This window comes from the organism of the source record quoted next (assembly GCF_019968955.1).
Source record: "MAG: Porospora cf. gigantea A chromosome Unknown PgA_NODE_78_length_45124_cov_344.35, whole genome shotgun sequence".
NCBI classification, from domain to species: Eukaryota; Apicomplexa; class Conoidasida; order Eugregarinorida; family Porosporidae; genus Porospora; species Porospora cf. gigantea A.
Window position 1 is genome coordinate 1 of NW_027151900.1, and position 15,710 is coordinate 15,710.

The window sequence follows — 15,710 nt, forward strand, 5'->3', positions numbered from 1 at the left end:
GGGAGATCAGCCAGGAATCGCTGTTCATAATCCCTGAAGCAGCGCCAGCTGTAGGTACCGACAGCGCTCTCTTCCAAAAGGACACTGAGGATTTTGCGGATCCTGACTTTCATATTTCCCTTCCCCCGGACGGAGATAACTCTGTGATAGGCAGTGGTCGGGCGAACACTGAGGTGACATTGAGCCATCGCCTAGACGGTTTCGGCCCCACCACAGATGCATTCTGCGCCCCCACAGCGGAAAACGTAACGCGAGAAATAGTAGAGCGTGCACAAAACCTGACGATTCTGCTAAACGCGGTACAGGATTTGGCTAAAGCGCTGCCCGAACAGCGGAGCTCCGAAGAGTACCACGAACGTATCAAGGCTTTGCAGCAGGAAAAAGACGAGACAGAAGTGCGTCTACGCTCCAAGTTCGAGCGTCTACGGGAGCTCAACGTCACCATTCACTCGCACTTAGATGCTGTCTTACGGATGCACGTATGACTTGGAGACTCATGACATGCTGGAGGATGCTCGTGACTGGTACGTGGACTCATGCAGCAGTTGTTGCCCTCTAGACAGCAGTTCGGAATTTAGTTCGCATTCCACACATTCGCAGCCCGCCATCATGACAGCTTCCAATGGCGAGTGCCGGCTCGAGTGGCAGGTACGCTCACAGGAGGCACACAGCGCTCTTTGACAGTGAGCGCAATCGTAGAGCTTTTGGTACATTCGGGCCCCCAGTGCCTGCGTGCATACGCCAGCAGCCACGGCGCGGTCACAGGCCGATGGAATATGCATCCACTCAAGTCGGAAGCAGAGGTATCCCTGCAGATTGTATCTGTGTGGTAGAAGGGTGCCTTCGTCGTTCAGACTCAGCAGACGCGGCCAACCCCACTCCATGCCTGTCTCCCGCCAGAGACTAGTTTGCAGGTCTACCCCTTCATTATTGGCGTACAGGGTCATATTGAATCCTTCAAATGGTGTCCATTCTGGTTTTGTCTTCCGAACCCAAAACTGAACTTGAGCTGAGATGTCCCTGAAGCAACGAAGAGTGCAGGCGTGTTCCCCATCCACACCGTAGTCGAATCGGACATCAATCTCTTGGCGTACGCCTTTCTCCACGGCGGTGTAGGGTACTCGCCAGAGCACCAAATTGCGATCCAACCGAACCAGATCGCCCCTTACAAATCCTCTTTTCAAAACGAAGTCCTGAATCGTCAGCCCCGACTTCTCTTGAGACTGCCTTATCGCAGTTCTAGCCTCCTTTGAGCTCCAGTTGGTAAGGAACTTCCCCCAAATCAAGTCTGCCGCGTTGGAAGCAGCCGTACGAACGTCTTTTGACGTTTCCGTGAGCGATAACACACTATGTGGATCCAAAAAGCAGGCGACCTCCAAGATTATGCTCACAGGAAGTTTGACCATTTTATAAATGACTGTCAGAACAAAATTAGGCTCTCGTCGAAATAGCTGACGTAGAGAGATCCAAGAAGTTTGACATTTTATCAGTCACAAATGACTCACTCCGTGTTCAGAACAAAATTAGGATCCAGCGCATACCGGCGCTCGAACTTCGCTAGCCACGCCTGAAAAGCAGACTGCGGAAGTCCTTGTCCGAAAGATTCTAAAAACCGAAACAGATTCAGGGCAATTTTGTGAGCAAAGACCTGTTTTCTCAGCAGAAATCACTTACTAGTTTGGCGTCCGGATACGCTTTCAAGTCTTTCTGCTGAATGTCGGCGGCTGGCTCAACCATGCTGGGTCTGTACCGGTCAACATCACCTACAGTCCGAGTACGATCTGTGGTCGAGGCGCGATGTCCGGGTTGAGAGACCAACCAGTACTGATTAGTGTCGAGGGCTTTTCATTGTGCACGAATCCCAAAAACTCCCACGTTGTCGCATCCTCCCCGAACGAAAAATAAATGCTCACTGCGTGAATGCCGTCCCCGCGGCTTACATCCCTGCTCCGAAGAAGCTAGAGGCTGCTCCAGTGCGACGACAAAGGCGTTAATGTCTGCAGGCCGTGGCAGACAAGCGCACACACGGCCGGATACAAGAGTAGTGAATGCTTCAGATCCTAGCATGGGCCTGCCAGGAACAACCACGCAGAATTCTCTCGCCATACGTCGTAAAAAGCACAATATTTCAATTCCTTCGGAGAGGATGCCGAGCGATCATCTGCTACTCTACTCCCGGAAGAGCCTGCTGAGTCACCGCAAGTCTGTAATGCACGAGAATCCTCTGAATGACATGCCAGTTCTGATCGGGCGCGTTCCGGAGAAGACAGTTTTTGAGGATTCTGCACACGACTGGAAGGCCACAGATCCTGATGACCTTTGGGATGACCCCAGCACAGCCAAGCCTTGGGCCCCGACGGACAAGACGCCTGGTAAGAAGCAGGCGATCCCCAATATTCTGGATGCTACAGTTCTCGAGAAGATGCTCCAACAACGACCGTCGCCGACTGAGCAAGTGAAACAGGTGGATCAGCCTACCCCACTCAAGGGCGACAGACAGCAAGGCATGGCTATTCTTAATCTTCTGCAAGGCAACGGAGAAAAGCAGCACCTTACGCAGGCAGATATTGCTCTGAACGCCAGCCACACTGAACGCCTAAAGCAAATGGTCCTTAAAGGAAACCAGACGGTGCAGCCACCAGGCAACAGCATAACAATGAACGAGTTCTTAGAGAAGAAGCGTTCTCTAGTTGGAAATGAGTGGGTGGCGCCAGCGGAAGCTCAAGGGGCCACCAATACCGCTGGCAACCCGGCTAACGCCTCGGTACACCCATCACGTCGACAGCGTATGGCTCGAGAATTCCTCCCCCCCGCCGACTACGGTGGAGCTGCACGCAATTTACAGATGGCAGCGGGACACCAAGACAATGTCCGTCAGCAGCAGCGCTTGCAAAGCTCCGCCAAGCAATTCTTCCCGTCTCTTCAGGGGGTGGACCCAGAACGCGCACTCCACATGCTTCGCACTAATCCCCGTCTAGCTCAACACTCCTTGGATCTTCAACACCTGCAAATGGAGCAGAATATTCAGCTGCAGCTGGCGCAAATCCAGCAACAACGGGCGCGACAGACGTCGATGCAGCAGCTGCTGCACCTGCAGGGGTTTGAGCCTCAACGTGCCCACATAGCCGAGGTGGATGCTGATGCCTATGCCTGGGCTCGGCGAGAGCAGCTTCGGAGAGAGGGACAGGAACCCAAGAACCTTTAAGTTTGTGCTTAAAAAGTGACAGTGTTTGCTGTGACCCCACACGGAGTCTCAGAGAAGTTCCCTAATTCGTATTCTCACTTTTTAATCTTAGTCATAATGATGACGACGACGACGACGACAGATGTGACGGCTTTCAAGAGTGTCTGTAAGGACGCGTCCACTCCGTCGACTGTCGCTCATTCAATCTCCTCTGACGAGCCCCTAGTTCGTTTGATTGACAAGTCCTTATTGGACTCGCTCGTCTACGAGGCCACCAGCGCTGGCCAGACGTACCGCGAGGGTCTGCTTAGAGGACTGACCTTCGTTGTAATATGTTGCGGATGTGACATAGTGAAGAAAGATTTCTACGCTGACCTGAAATCAAGTTTGGGGGTGAAATTAATTTTGCTGGAGGACCCTACCAACCGCCTAGCTCAGTGGCTAGAAACGAACGAGGTGGTGTCTCGTGTCTGCGTTGACATGACCCCAAGGCCAACGCTGGTTCTCGAGTGTGTTAGCGCCCTGAATGCGCATCTCCGGTTACATGGAGATACTTTGAACGCTATCTGTACGTTTTGGGATGACGCAGTGACCTTGACTGCACGTCTCTGCGCCCATTTCGGAGTTCCGGGCAACTCTGTGAGCTCGATTGACATTGCCCATGATAAGAGCGCCACTCGGGAGGCCTTGGCGCGCGCAGGACTGACCACACCCATTTTTCGGAAGGTGCTAACTGAGGAGGAAGCCCTAGAGGCCGGTGAGAAGGTTGGATACCCCTGCATCCTCAAACCGGTTCATGGGGCGGCTAGTCTGGGTGTCCAGAAGATCCTCACTCAAGAGGAGCTCATTCCGAAGTACAGAAAAGCGGCGCGAATGGTCGAGGAGTGCTACGAGAACAAGGACCTGATGGGATTGGTCTTCGACGACGCTGACGGCGATGTCGGCTCGACTGCTGAAGCCATCCGGTGTCTTATCCTAGAGAGCTTCCTTGACGGACCGGAAGTGGATGTAGACATGGTTATCTCCGAAGGTGAACCGGTCTATATGAACATCGTTGACGATTGGCCCTTGGTGGAGCCATACCTAACTGAATGGGGCAACAGCTGCCCATCGATCTTGCCGTCCTCCACTCAAACCGATCTCAAAGCGATGGCTCGCGCCTGCTGCTCCGCGTTCGGAATTCAATGTGGAACCCTCCACGTCGAATTGAAGTTTGACTCCAAGCTGGGGCCGGTTTTGATCGAACTAAACCCGCGGATGGGTGGAGGAAACATCCGTTATCACCACCGACTAGTGTGGGGCGTGGACCTTGCAGTGGAACAGATGCTCTGCTCAGCTGGATTGCCATCAAGGCCTGTGCCTGCTGACGTACCTATGGGCTTTTCCTCTTCCCATGAGCTATTTGCTGCGAAGTCAGGAAGGGCGATCGCGAATTCCACCACGTTTCTCCAAGAGCTCGTAGAAGACATGCCATCCCTATCCATATTCGGCGGCAACGTCGTGGAAGGAGATGTGCTCACTTGTTGGGCAGATGGCTGGCCGAGCAACATCGGCCGAGTTGCTTTCTTCACCACCACCTCCATGAAGGAAGCCAAGGCATTAGGCGAATATATCCGCCTTATGTCGTCAGCGCTGCCCATTGAGGCGTTGTAGACTCTCTCGAGGGTGTTGGTTGTCCAGTGTAGGATGTAGTAAGTTTGTGTTCTTTTGAAAATTCATTGCAATGTAATGACTGGGGCTCCCACCAAACTCCATAAGGTAAATTCGACGATGACTCACAAGCCATCGATGAAATTTCTCCCAGAGGCCATCACCAAAAGACACTCACCGTATTGTCCTGTAGTATCGCTGGAAGAGGTTTTCACAGCTACCAACTATCTACACCCTTCCGGACTTCTGGGAGAGGGCGCCACCGGGGTCGTTTATGAAGGTAGGCTTGAGAGCTGTACTCCTGTGGCAGTCAAGTTCTGTATCGAAAATGACGGCGCCGACCTCGATCGCGAAATCCGCATTCAATCATTGTACAGACACCCGCATATTGTCTGCGTCCTTGGCTTTGGGAGCGCGATAATCACCCCAAAGCACAAAGGAGCTAAGTGAGCCTGTGGTCTGTGAGAAATGCAGAAGCGTCTGTCGAGCCCTAAAGCAGGATACACGGTGTCTACCTTTCCAAATTCGATTCATTGTGTTCGAGTTGGCCCCTGGAGGCGACCTGTTCGTAAAAAACCCGGACACGTTCCATTGGACTGATCGTCTTCAATCAGCTATAGATGTCACAATCGCGTTGGGATACCTTCACACCCGTCAACCTAAAGTTTTTCATGGAGATATCACCTCCAGCAACATTGTGGTAACTGGTGACGGTCGAGGGATGCTTACTGATTTTGGGCTGTCGTGTGAAGCCAGTGAGCAGGGTACTGCAGTGCTCCCTGGTTGGCAAGGAACCCTTGGATATCTCGACCCTGAGGTCGCTGAATCCCGGTGCATTTCGGAACACTCGGAAGTTTATTCCTTGGGGATGGTCTTCCTTGAACTTGCGACAGGCAATTCACCTCACATGGTCCGAGGCGATAAGGAGATTCCGTTCTTGGACACCATCACGCCTGGAAAATGGTCGTCTGTAGCGCCTTTAGTCGACAAGAGAGCTGCTTGGCCTGGATGTGTCGTTAAGGAGTTAACCGAGATCGCATTTCGGTGCATCGGCGATAGAAGCCGAAGACCTACTTCCTCAGACATCGCGGAACAACTCATTCGTCTCCAGAAAAAGTATGGCCATATTATTACAGTGCCAGAAGCAACCAAGCCTAAGAAATTAAAATCACTGCATCGGTTACGTCGACGGCAAAAATGAATGAATGTGTTGTATGCTAACACAAGGGGGATACAGCGATCTGGGTGCAGCATCGTTCTGAATCTTCACATAACAAATACTGTACAATTATGACAAGCATTTGATTCCGAATCTTCACATTAACAAATTTTAGTTTTGGTGTCAGGAGTAAGAACGACAATCCTTGAGAAGGCACCAATCAGAGTGATTAAATGGCACAGCGTCACAGCCATCGATGCCGTGCTGGTCGGAGGGTAGAGGTTCAGACAGCCTTCCAGAGTGAGAACCACTGCAAGTGTTGCCGTTTTGGACGCCCGACACGCCCGAGTGAGGATGTAAGGAACCGTGGCCGCATACCAGGCATAGAATTGGTAGTGGAATGACCTCATGCAGGCGACTCCGATGAAGTTGATCACAAAGAAATACTTAATCATGAGTCGCTGACGCTTGATCACACCGAATTGCGGGGTAGTCATGCGTTTCCACATATTAGGGAGGATAATCAAGAGCAGCACCACGTGAAGGGCAAGCAGTGTTACGTGGAATTTCCGAGAAAGGAATAGCGATTCTGGCAGAAACTGAAGATTGACGCTCCATCTTTGCTCAAACACTCGACTGAAATCAAAAGACCCTTGGAGGTAAGCCCATGGATGACTCAGGAGGAAGGGCAAAGCGAGAATGACGTTTACGCCTAGAATTATCACGCCGGATTCTATCCAAACTCTGAAGCGGTGTCGCCACTGACGATCCTCGTCCAGGAGAGGCAGAAGCAGCAGCCCTGGAGCCCACATCAAGATGTTCATTTTGACGGAAAGCGCCAATCCAAAGCAAAGGTTGCCTGCTTGTCGCCGGCAACTCGAGAATAGGCATAGAGACGCGTAGAGCAGCGTCATGGCTACACAATCATTGAAGCACCGGAGAAAGAATAGTGAATGCACCCTCCTACTGCAAACAAGGAGAACTGCTTCAAACAGATGACCTCTCCATAGGCTCACCTCCTTGCCGAAGTACAGATAGAAGACCATACCCATCTGTATCAGATACAGTCCGCAGAAGACTGCCTGCGCCTGAAACAGCTTGCCGCCAGTCAGTCCTCTCAGCACTGAGTAGAAGAGTACATGGCCTGCAGGATACACCAAGGGCCCGGTATCACCCCTGATATCCGCGTAGTTCCTTTCTCCCCCCCAGATTAGGTCCAGTTGCTGAGAGTACGACGTCCAGTCAACGTCAGTGAAGGGCGTGCGCCATAACGCCAGCACTGAGAGACACGCGTCTGCTAGGAATACACCGACTATCCAATAAGTCCTGTAGCGGTCTACCAATAGTGCGATCATTATTATTTCGGATTTGATGCCGTTCTCTCTCCCTCTCTGCGGGTCGGAAAGCGTTGCACGGCACTTCGCAGAGGCTGCCGCGATCGAGGAGGTAATCTCGTTCCCAGACAAGGCCAACATAGTGACGTCTCTGAGAATTAGTCCCTGCGGTTCGTATCTGGCGGTGCTTAGTCAGAAGGCCCTAGTTATAATGTCGACGAATGAACTTCGGGTCCCGCTGGCCCGAAGTGTTAGAACTCTGGAGTCTGTTGAAAGTGCCGGATTCAACGTGGATGTCTTCTGGACGGCTGATAGTGGCAGCCTCTTCGTCACTACAGCCTCCAGGTACATGGTGTGCTTCTACAGGCTTGACTCCACCAAGGGAGAGAGTTCTACTCGCGGTCTTGCTGCTTACATGCCTTCAATATTTGGGTTCCGGGACTCCACCTCCAGTCCAGTGAAGCCATTGACACCATGGGTCCCAGACAACTCGGCGGCCATCGGGACCTGGGTGGACTGCCAGTTGAAGGTGAATTCATGGCCGCTGGCGCTGCATTTCGAGATGGTCTTGCAGTATCCGCTGCCTATTTCCTGCTGCGCGGCTTCGTCGACCCTACAGATGTTCGGGTCCGCTGACGGGCCTCTATTAATTTTTGTTCAGCCGAAGGACGTCACGCAAGTAACCAACGTCACGCGTCTAGCAGATCTCCTGATTGGCGGCGTGCCGCTCAGCGAGACCACCTACAACCTTGGTGACCCAATATGCCCCAGGACGTCAAGCGGCATGCGGGTCTCAAACTTGTGTTCCTACGTGAAACGTCAGGTCGAACGACCTCCAGGCACGTCCAAGACTTCTCGGAATGTTAACCTCGCTGTGAGCCAAGTCTGCATATCGCTTGTGTGGTCTCTGGTTGTCATAGTCCTGAAGAACGGCGCATGCATGACATTCCCGTGGGACATCCCAAGCACTGTTGTCTTCGGCGGTCTGAAAGTACGAGACGATGTGAGATCCAGGAGGGCCTTACACAGCGTGAGAACCCAACTGACATGCCCATGGGCTTTTTCCTCGCAAATGACGTTACCCAGGCGGCAATCAGTTACAATCGGTTGGCCTGTGTTCTAGCCAGCTCTGCAGGACATATTGACGTCATAGACTTCAGTGACGTCCTGTCCTACCAAGATGGGAAGCTTATCTTTAATGCCATCCGTCGAAGGACGGAATCCTCTGGCACATCGCCTGTGAAGTCCCTCTCATTTTGTCCATTCTCCCCTGACGACTCCGAACTGGCAGTAGTCTCGAGAGACCAAGAGCTTCTGGAGATCATCAACATTGGGACGGGGCTGAAATTTGTGTACGAGGGCGCATCGGAGAGTCGGACCCGCCCTGGGTGTATTGTCCGTCTGGCTTCGTGGACCAGTCAGGGGGTGGTCTTCATTCCCGAGCAGTCCTCATCTGAGGAGCTCCGTTTCCTCAACTTTTACTCTTGCGCCCACGTCAACGGCTACAGAAGAGACTTATCCTACCACGTGCAGCAGACTGTTTCCTGCATTTTAGTTTGGCGCCTGGACCAAACTGAAAAGCAATTCGTTACCCCTCGGTCCATCTGGCTTCCTGCCCGTGCCGGAGCAAACCCTCCCATGTGGCTACCGCTATCCCAGCTGCATATGAGCCCCAACGAGACGTATCTAGCGGCCGTGTGCCCTACTGGCATTGGATTCTACTCGCTACACCGACATAAGTGGGCAGTGATGCATATTCTGGACCAGCCTCCGCGAGTGATGCATGATCTACCCATGGGGTGGGTGACTGACCAGCTGTTTGTCATGACTGCCAGTCACCGAACAGCAGTGAAGTGTGCCGTTTGCGGCTCAACTGGTAAGGAGGCGCTGTGCTGGCTCTGCTCCCCCAATTCTCTGGTGTTTGAGCCGAATTACCCTCGTCTTGGCGCCCGTAAGAAGGCTGGGGCCTACCGGAATCTGCTGAAGAAGGATGCCAAGGCTAATTGTCCTAGGCTTTACTCTGTCTTCTTCTGCGACGTTAAACGTGTGGCTTCCCCTCCCATATCGCATATTGATGGCCTCCTGCACAGGCCCATTCTCTTCCTCAGCTTCAGCCCTATCAAGGACGCGTGGATTAGGGGCAGTTCCATGGTAAACACAAGTCGAAAACGGAACTCGTCCCAGGTGGTAGTAATTTTCTTCGCCATCTACGATTCTGCTTTCATGCTCTCGATCTTCAAAATCGTTTTCCGAAGCGGAGTCCTGGTGGAGAACAATGTTTTCGTAGCTGTCGATTTGTCGCTGCTGCATTGGGCGACTCATCCAACAGAGATGAGGTTTATCGGTACCTACGCCCATATATTAGTACGCCACCACTCTGGACACGTCACCTTTCTACACCTCTCCACGGACTCGGACTCAAGCCCAAATGTCAGTGAGTCCTCCGTGTTCTTCAAGCCGTGCGTTCTCCGGTTTTGGTCGGATCAGGATGTTCAACTCTCGCGGTTCATCCCAGCACCCAATTTCCTCAAGTCTCTTGATGTGGACCCCTTCTCTGATGACCTGCCTACAAGCGAGGCTTCGCCGGGTGTTATGCGTACGACAAGTTCATTCCTGTCCCTGAACCTTGACGCTGCCGATAATCGCAGTGACGGAAGCAAACCTTCGACCTCTAGAACCGACGACCTTTCCGGGGACTGGACTCCTTCAAAGTACTTCTGTGAGGCAGATCCCAGGCTTACAGCGTTCGGGGAAGCGGCCGCCAACCAGGCAGGCGAGTTGAACCGCAGTTTTGAGAATACGGAGGAACTAACGTTCGAGATGCGTAATGGAACTTACGCACTGCGCTTCACCCGAGGTCGGCACGTCATAATAGAAACTGAGGAGGGATTGTACCTTCTGACGGTCTCATGTCATCGACTCTCCAACAACCATAACCGCTACGTCTACCGCCAATGCCTGCTTTCGGACCAGCCAGATTCGGTCGTGCGGTTATCCGCGAGCTGTGGGATATACGTTGCCTGCATTTCCAATCAGGAGCGGTTGTCGAACGTTTCGATCTATCAACCTTTGGGGGTGACTCGAGTTCTGTGCTCCCGGTTTATATTGGCGTGGCTGGATACCGTCGTACCTTTGCCAGATGGAGTACAGCTTGAGCCGCATACTTCAGTCAGTTCTATAGTTCTGATGCTGGTTCTGCGCGACCTGTGCTCCAAAGGAGCACCGATGGAGACGATTCTGGAAAACACTCTACAACTGGCGGTGGAAAATGGCGTAGACGGCTTTCGCGAATCCATTAAGGACTTGCGAGATTCCAGTCAAGAGATTCAAAGAGAAACAATCGTTCAAGGCTTTTCTACCGACCGTCGCCCCGACGCGGACGACTACATAACTATATGGGGGGAGGTGCCCATACTACTCCATGCTGCTCGGACCAAACCGTCATTCAAGACTCTCCACTTACTCCTCTCTTTTTTAAAGAGCATGCCCATCTCCTTCGTGGGTAATATACTCACTAAGGTGGTTCGGCTGGTAGAACCGACTGTGTCGGCCTACTTCTGCTACCTTATGGCTGGCGTGCACCCCGTAGAGCTCTTCTGGCATTCTTGGAGGGAGAACAATCTCAGCGGGAGCGCAATGATCCTTGTCATCCTGCAGCAGCTTACAGGACCCTTAGACGTAGGTCTCGTAGGTTTGAAAATTTCAGGTTAGACGCTTCTTTGCAACGCCACTGATTTCCCGGGCTACGTCCCTAGACCGTATGCGCATCATGCCCACTGACATGACCTCAAGTGATTTGGTTATTCGATCGTGTGTGGCCGGGGTAAGCCTCTTCGATTCACATAGCATTGCACAAGTCACTGGCTTTTTTCGGATGTTGTTTCCCTCAATTCCGTTCTACACTTCCTACACGGAAGGAAAGCTCTACCGGCCAAGCCTTCTCGAAGATGTAGTAAATGCAAAGCGGGACTCAACTGGGACTCTAGACGTGCGAGAGTTCCTGGTCCAAAACCGAAGTTCAGCAATCAGAAGTTTAATGTCTCTGACGACACCCCCCTGCTTGGATGACGCCCCTAGGAAAAGTCAGCTGGTTGTCTACCAATTTGAAAAGGTGCTTCTCGATCTGATTGTCAAGAGGCTTATGACGGGGCGGTGGTTGGAACTGGTATACCTGGTGACTGTCCTGAAATTGGATCTCACCAGCTGGCTTCGATTGGTGAGGGCTGAAGCCAGTGTCTGGACTGATCTAAAGAACCTTCTAGCACGACCCCACGTAAGATTTCAGCGCGCCTCACAGATGTGGAGTGCGTTTCCCTCACCACGGACGGCAGACAAGACCGCGAACAGACAATGGCTGGCGCAGGGGTTGACCAACCCTCTGGAAGGAGTACCGTGCTGTTGTGACATTGACAGCCTCAACATCCGAGTGCTTCGGCAACTGCTGATTGCTTTTCTCGCCTGTAGTATGTTCGCCTTCGCAGCAATTACCGCAGAGTGTCTGCATGATGGAGACCTGAGTGCTGCGCTGTGGAGACTACACGACGCCGAGAATCCCATGTGAATCACTTTAAGAAGTCACAAGCCCACGCCCTTCGACTGCTTCCTGAACCTTGAGGTCGGCAGCGACATGATACGATCAACCCCATTCCGTAGCTCTGCGTCCATCTCCATCGCGGTCCAGGCGTCATCAACGTCAGAGACAGGTGGGAAGGGTCCCAAGCGCCCCTCCAGCAGCGTAATAGGCCTCATAAAGGCGTCGTTGACGATTCGCACCTTAGACGTTCCAGGGGTTCGGATGTGGGGGATGATCTCAACGCCTTCACTGAACCTGACTTTCTTCAATGCTATCTCGGTAGGTCGAGGTGGTAGTGACAGCGGAGGAAGCGTGACAGCTCTTCGCGGTTCTAGTATTTGGGTCTCCTGCGGTGTGTGGGATTCCTCGATGGCAAAGGCTGAAACAGCCCGCGGCAGCAACAGAGGGGACTCGCTGCTCTCTGGCGTCGCGCTGGTGTCCTGACCTTCCTTCTGATGCAATGCCAATGCTTGTCGCCGTTCAAAACGAATGCGTGTGTTAAGTCGAGGAGAGATGGGAATGGTAGGTTTCCTCTTCAACGGAGGCGGCGTTGGCTTTGGAGAAGGCCTAGATAGGTGGATTCGATTCCGTTTCTTGTATAGCTTCAGTTTCTTTTTCGTTGGAATCAATTCAGAATCCGAACTTTCAAACTTGCGAGGCAGTAAATCTGACTCTGAAGTCTCCTCTGGATCTTCGTGTAGTATCTCGCTTGCTTTTCTCAGAGTTCTTGACACCTTACGTGACACGCCATGAGGAAAGTCAGTCACAGCTCCAGACAGATGAGACATGACCAGATTGACACGCTCCTGTTCATGCTTCTCTCGGTCCACCTCCTTACGTAGTAAGTTCAAAATGCTGAAACCTGGATCCCACGATGGAGTCGGAGGCAATCGTGTCACGTTCCTTGGAATCTCACGTCTCATGATCCCCTCCGCTTCCTCAGAGATCAACTGTCGACTAGCAGCAAAGGAGAAGCTCGATTCTTCAAAAGATGCTCGATTACTTCGGCCTTGTGTCCGTAGTTGCTGTGTTTCAAATTGGAATCGAGGCCCTCGAAAGCCATGAAGATACATAGAATGGTGGATCTCGGAGAGAGTATGCTTTGGGTATCCCAGCATAGGAGGATCCTTACTCCTGGCTGCGACCATACACAACGAATCTAATACCTAATATTGCCTGAGTCATCGCACTGGAGGTTGTCAAGTGCCATGAAGGTCGTCCCTGGCCTCGCATGTGGGGGCGCTGCCCATTCTGAGTCATAATTGCTTAGATTTTAACTTATGGCTGGCTACCACCACATGGTCGCGGACTACTTCCGTGCTACAGAACCGCAGCTATGTAGAGAGGGACTCGACGAGCTGTTTCGTCACGTCATGCAGAGCGAAGGCATGCCTGCAAAGTTGGATGTATGGGCGCGACGTCCCAACGGCTCCCTCATGGTGGGGCTGCAGAATAAGACCTTCTTCAAACGTTTGATTGGCGGCGCTGACCTCAAAAATCAGGCTGGGTCCTCTACTACCGCAGCCGTGGGGTTTGTGCAGTACCTGAACCTTCCACAACTGTTACAGATAAGATCAGTTTCCGTCGGGTTCACTGATTGGCGTAAGACGCCCTCCGACACCGTACGTAACTTCGGTGGTAAAGTCGAAGAGTGCATCGGCATTCGACTGATTCAGTGGCTAACAACCCGATGCCTCGCCCAAGGCGAGGCCCAGAAGATGGATGTGGGGCTCCACATAACTGAGAAGAAATTTATCGGGCGGAAACTGGTGCTACACCTCGGCGCGTTAGCTTTTTTACGCAAAACGAACCATCCATTTCAGTTCGAACCCATCGACAGCCAGTGGTTTATGTTTCTCGTCAACGATGCTGTTGACTCGGAGGGAACTAGAGGTGTTTATTTTCAGTACCCATCATTGGCTGCTGTGACGGAGCGGCCTGAGAACTCAGTGATCTACTGCCTTGCAGAGCACGAGAACATGTCGAAGGCCGTGGGTATGGCGGAGTTAGCCTCCGATTGGCATGTTTTAAAGGCAGAGGCACATGAGAGCTCTGAAACGCTTGTGGAGGTTGCAAGGAGTTTTAAAAACAGTTCACTGAAGGCTGCCATTCTCTCCAAAGGCGAAGAGGTGCTGGGTCTGCAGTCTCCGACCACCGCAGGTCCCGATACAGACAGAGACGAAGCAGATGCATCCGAAGAAGCTGGTTTCTGGGGAGATGACGGCTACTACTACTGTTGGGATGAGGAGACACAGCAGTATTATTGCTACGAGGGAGAGGATACGACTGGTGAAGGCGATGAGGAGGTTCCTGAGGGGGGATACACCCTTTATTGGGATCCCTACAAGGAGACCTACATCTATTACGAGCATCCGGTTTACTTCGATCCTGAATGTGATCTCTTCTACATTTACAATGAGGAGGAAGACCTGTACTACTACATGGACGATGAATGTCAGGCCGCGCTGACCTCTGGCGATGTTCCCACCTGGGATTACGACCCAAGCGACTGGGAGGTGCCTGAGGGCTACTACCTTGGGGAAGATGGCTACTACTATCCGCTGGAATCCGGCGAGGCTTCTGAGCATGTTGAGGAGGCCGATATGGCCCCTGAGCATGTTCAGGAGGCCGAGGTGGCCCCTGAGCATGTTGAGGAGGCCGAGATGGCCCCTGAGCATGTTGATGAGGGAGACGTGAAGGTGATTGAGGCGGAGGTTATAGAGGCGACAGCAGAAGAAACGGCGGCCGAAAGTGTGGAGGCTACCAATGACCTCCTTCACGTGTTGCCTGAGAATCAGGAGAAAACGGAGGAGAAAGCTGGGGAGAAAGCGGAGGAGAAAGCCGAGGAGAAAGCCGAGGAGAAAGCCGAGGAGAAAGCCGAGGAGAAAGCGGAGGAGAAAGAGGAGGAGACCGTCGATGTGACCGTCTCTACGCCCACAAAGGTACCAGAGATTGCTGACGACGACAAAGCAATACCCGTCCTGAAGAAGGAGGAAGCTCCTAACAAGCTCTCCCAACCCTCACCCAAGAACAAGAAACTAGGCCGTCTTCCGAAGGGGGTTGTGGAGCAGTTTAAAGCCAGCGAAGGGCTGCTGATCGCTGGAGGAATTCCGAAGATCAGCGCGGAATTTGACGACCAGCCAGAGCTGCTGAGTGTTTGGGAAAAGAGGGCTAATGGATCCTACCGGGTGGGCGACGCGAAGAAGATGTTCGATGGGCTGATCAGAGGCACCATGGAGCTGAAGGCCCTCTCGAACCTCCACTTGGCCAACATCGCTTCCAGTCTCAACAGTCTTAACCTCGCCCAGCTCGTTAAAATCCGGAGCAGAGCGAAGAATTCTGCTTGGGACCGGTCACCCCAGTCTGGCATGAAGATGTTCGCTTTGAAAACTGATACGCTGATCGCCGAGAATCTCGTACTTCATATGCTTGCGAAGGCATTCCACGATGGCGTGTCACTGGACCCGTCGCCATATCTGCAGAATCTACGACCTATGGAGCTTCGGTACATGGGGTCGCAAGCCATCTTCGTCTTGGGTGTTGTCCAGAACCTGAAGGTAGTGCAGGACGTGACCAATGTTTGGTGGTTCATTCCCGCCACCCCTGCCGGAGGGTGTTTGGCCCCACGAGGCAAGGCTGACGACAAGCCTCGGGGTATTTTCGTGCAGGCGAGCTCGCTACACGGTCAGTTTGACAGGCCTGAAGGCGTGGACCATGTCTACCGACTGGGCTCGGGCCGTGCGAATGCGGGGTTTATGTTGTGGGATGTCATCGAGATCAACTTGACAATGTAGATGCAATTCTTAACTG

General features: G+C 52.7%; 8 protein-coding genes across 12 annotated transcripts; 5 read left to right on the forward strand and 3 right to left on the reverse strand.

Annotated features, from left to right (window-relative positions):
- On the forward strand, positions 1 to 485 carry KVP18_004834 (uncharacterized protein; the record flags this gene model as incomplete). Of its 2 annotated transcripts, none has more annotated exons than XM_067957845.1 (1): positions 1 to 485. In XM_067957845.1, a coding segment is annotated over one exon (485 nt), but the record flags the coding sequence as incomplete, so codon positions are not given. The 2 variants fall into 2 exon arrangements, with proteins under 2 accessions (XP_067806265.1, XP_067806264.1); XM_067957844.1 differs by having other exon boundaries at positions 43 to 485.
- A 9-nt stretch (positions 486 to 494) lies between these two features.
- On the reverse strand, positions 495 to 1,406 carry KVP18_004826 (uncharacterized protein; the record flags this gene model as incomplete). The annotated part of the gene is made up of 1 exon (XM_067957830.1): positions 495 to 1,406. One exon carries the CDS (start codon positions 1,404 to 1,406, stop codon positions 495 to 497), a length of 912 nt encoding a protein of 303 aa, XP_067806250.1.
- Positions 1,407 to 2,146: 740 nt separating this feature from the next.
- Positions 2,147 to 3,205, forward strand: KVP18_004842 (uncharacterized protein; the record flags this gene model as incomplete). Its single annotated transcript, XM_067957854.1, has 1 exon — positions 2,147 to 3,205. One exon carries the CDS (start codon positions 2,147 to 2,149, stop codon positions 3,203 to 3,205), a length of 1,059 nt encoding a protein of 352 aa, XP_067806274.1.
- Positions 3,206 to 3,301: 96 nt separating this feature from the next.
- Positions 3,302 to 4,837, forward strand: KVP18_004833 (uncharacterized protein; the record flags this gene model as incomplete). Its single annotated transcript, XM_067957843.1, has 1 exon — positions 3,302 to 4,837. The coding sequence occupies one exon, from the start codon at positions 3,302 to 3,304 to the stop codon at positions 4,835 to 4,837; it is 1,536 nt and encodes a 511-aa protein (XP_067806263.1).
- A 1,317-nt stretch (positions 4,838 to 6,154) lies between these two features.
- On the reverse strand, positions 6,155 to 7,348 carry KVP18_005259 (uncharacterized protein; the record flags this gene model as incomplete). Its single annotated transcript, XM_067949660.1, has 1 exon — positions 6,155 to 7,348. The coding sequence occupies one exon, from the start codon at positions 7,346 to 7,348 to the stop codon at positions 6,155 to 6,157; it is 1,194 nt and encodes a 397-aa protein (XP_067806276.1).
- A 16-nt stretch (positions 7,349 to 7,364) lies between these two features.
- Positions 7,365 to 11,888, forward strand: KVP18_004825 (uncharacterized protein; the record flags this gene model as incomplete). Of its 3 annotated transcripts, XM_067957829.1 has the most annotated exons (3): positions 7,539 to 8,330; positions 8,357 to 11,005; positions 11,034 to 11,888. In XM_067957829.1, 3 exons carry the CDS (start codon positions 7,539 to 7,541, stop codon positions 11,886 to 11,888), a joined length of 4,296 nt encoding a protein of 1,431 aa, XP_067806249.1.
- Positions 11,889 to 11,902: 14 nt separating this feature from the next.
- On the reverse strand, positions 11,903 to 13,048 carry KVP18_004839 (uncharacterized protein; the record flags this gene model as incomplete). Of its 2 annotated transcripts, none has more annotated exons than XM_067957850.1 (1): positions 11,903 to 13,048. In XM_067957850.1, one exon carries the CDS (start codon positions 13,046 to 13,048, stop codon positions 11,903 to 11,905), a length of 1,146 nt encoding a protein of 381 aa, XP_067806270.1. The 2 variants fall into 2 exon arrangements, with proteins under 2 accessions (XP_067806270.1, XP_067806271.1); XM_067957851.1 differs by having other exon boundaries at positions 11,903 to 12,823.
- A 132-nt stretch (positions 13,049 to 13,180) lies between these two features.
- Positions 13,181 to 15,694, forward strand: KVP18_004836 (uncharacterized protein; the record flags this gene model as incomplete). The annotated part of the gene is made up of 1 exon (XM_067957847.1): positions 13,181 to 15,694. The coding sequence occupies one exon, from the start codon at positions 13,181 to 13,183 to the stop codon at positions 15,692 to 15,694; it is 2,514 nt and encodes an 837-aa protein (XP_067806267.1).
- Positions 15,695 to 15,710: the final 16 nt, after the last annotated feature.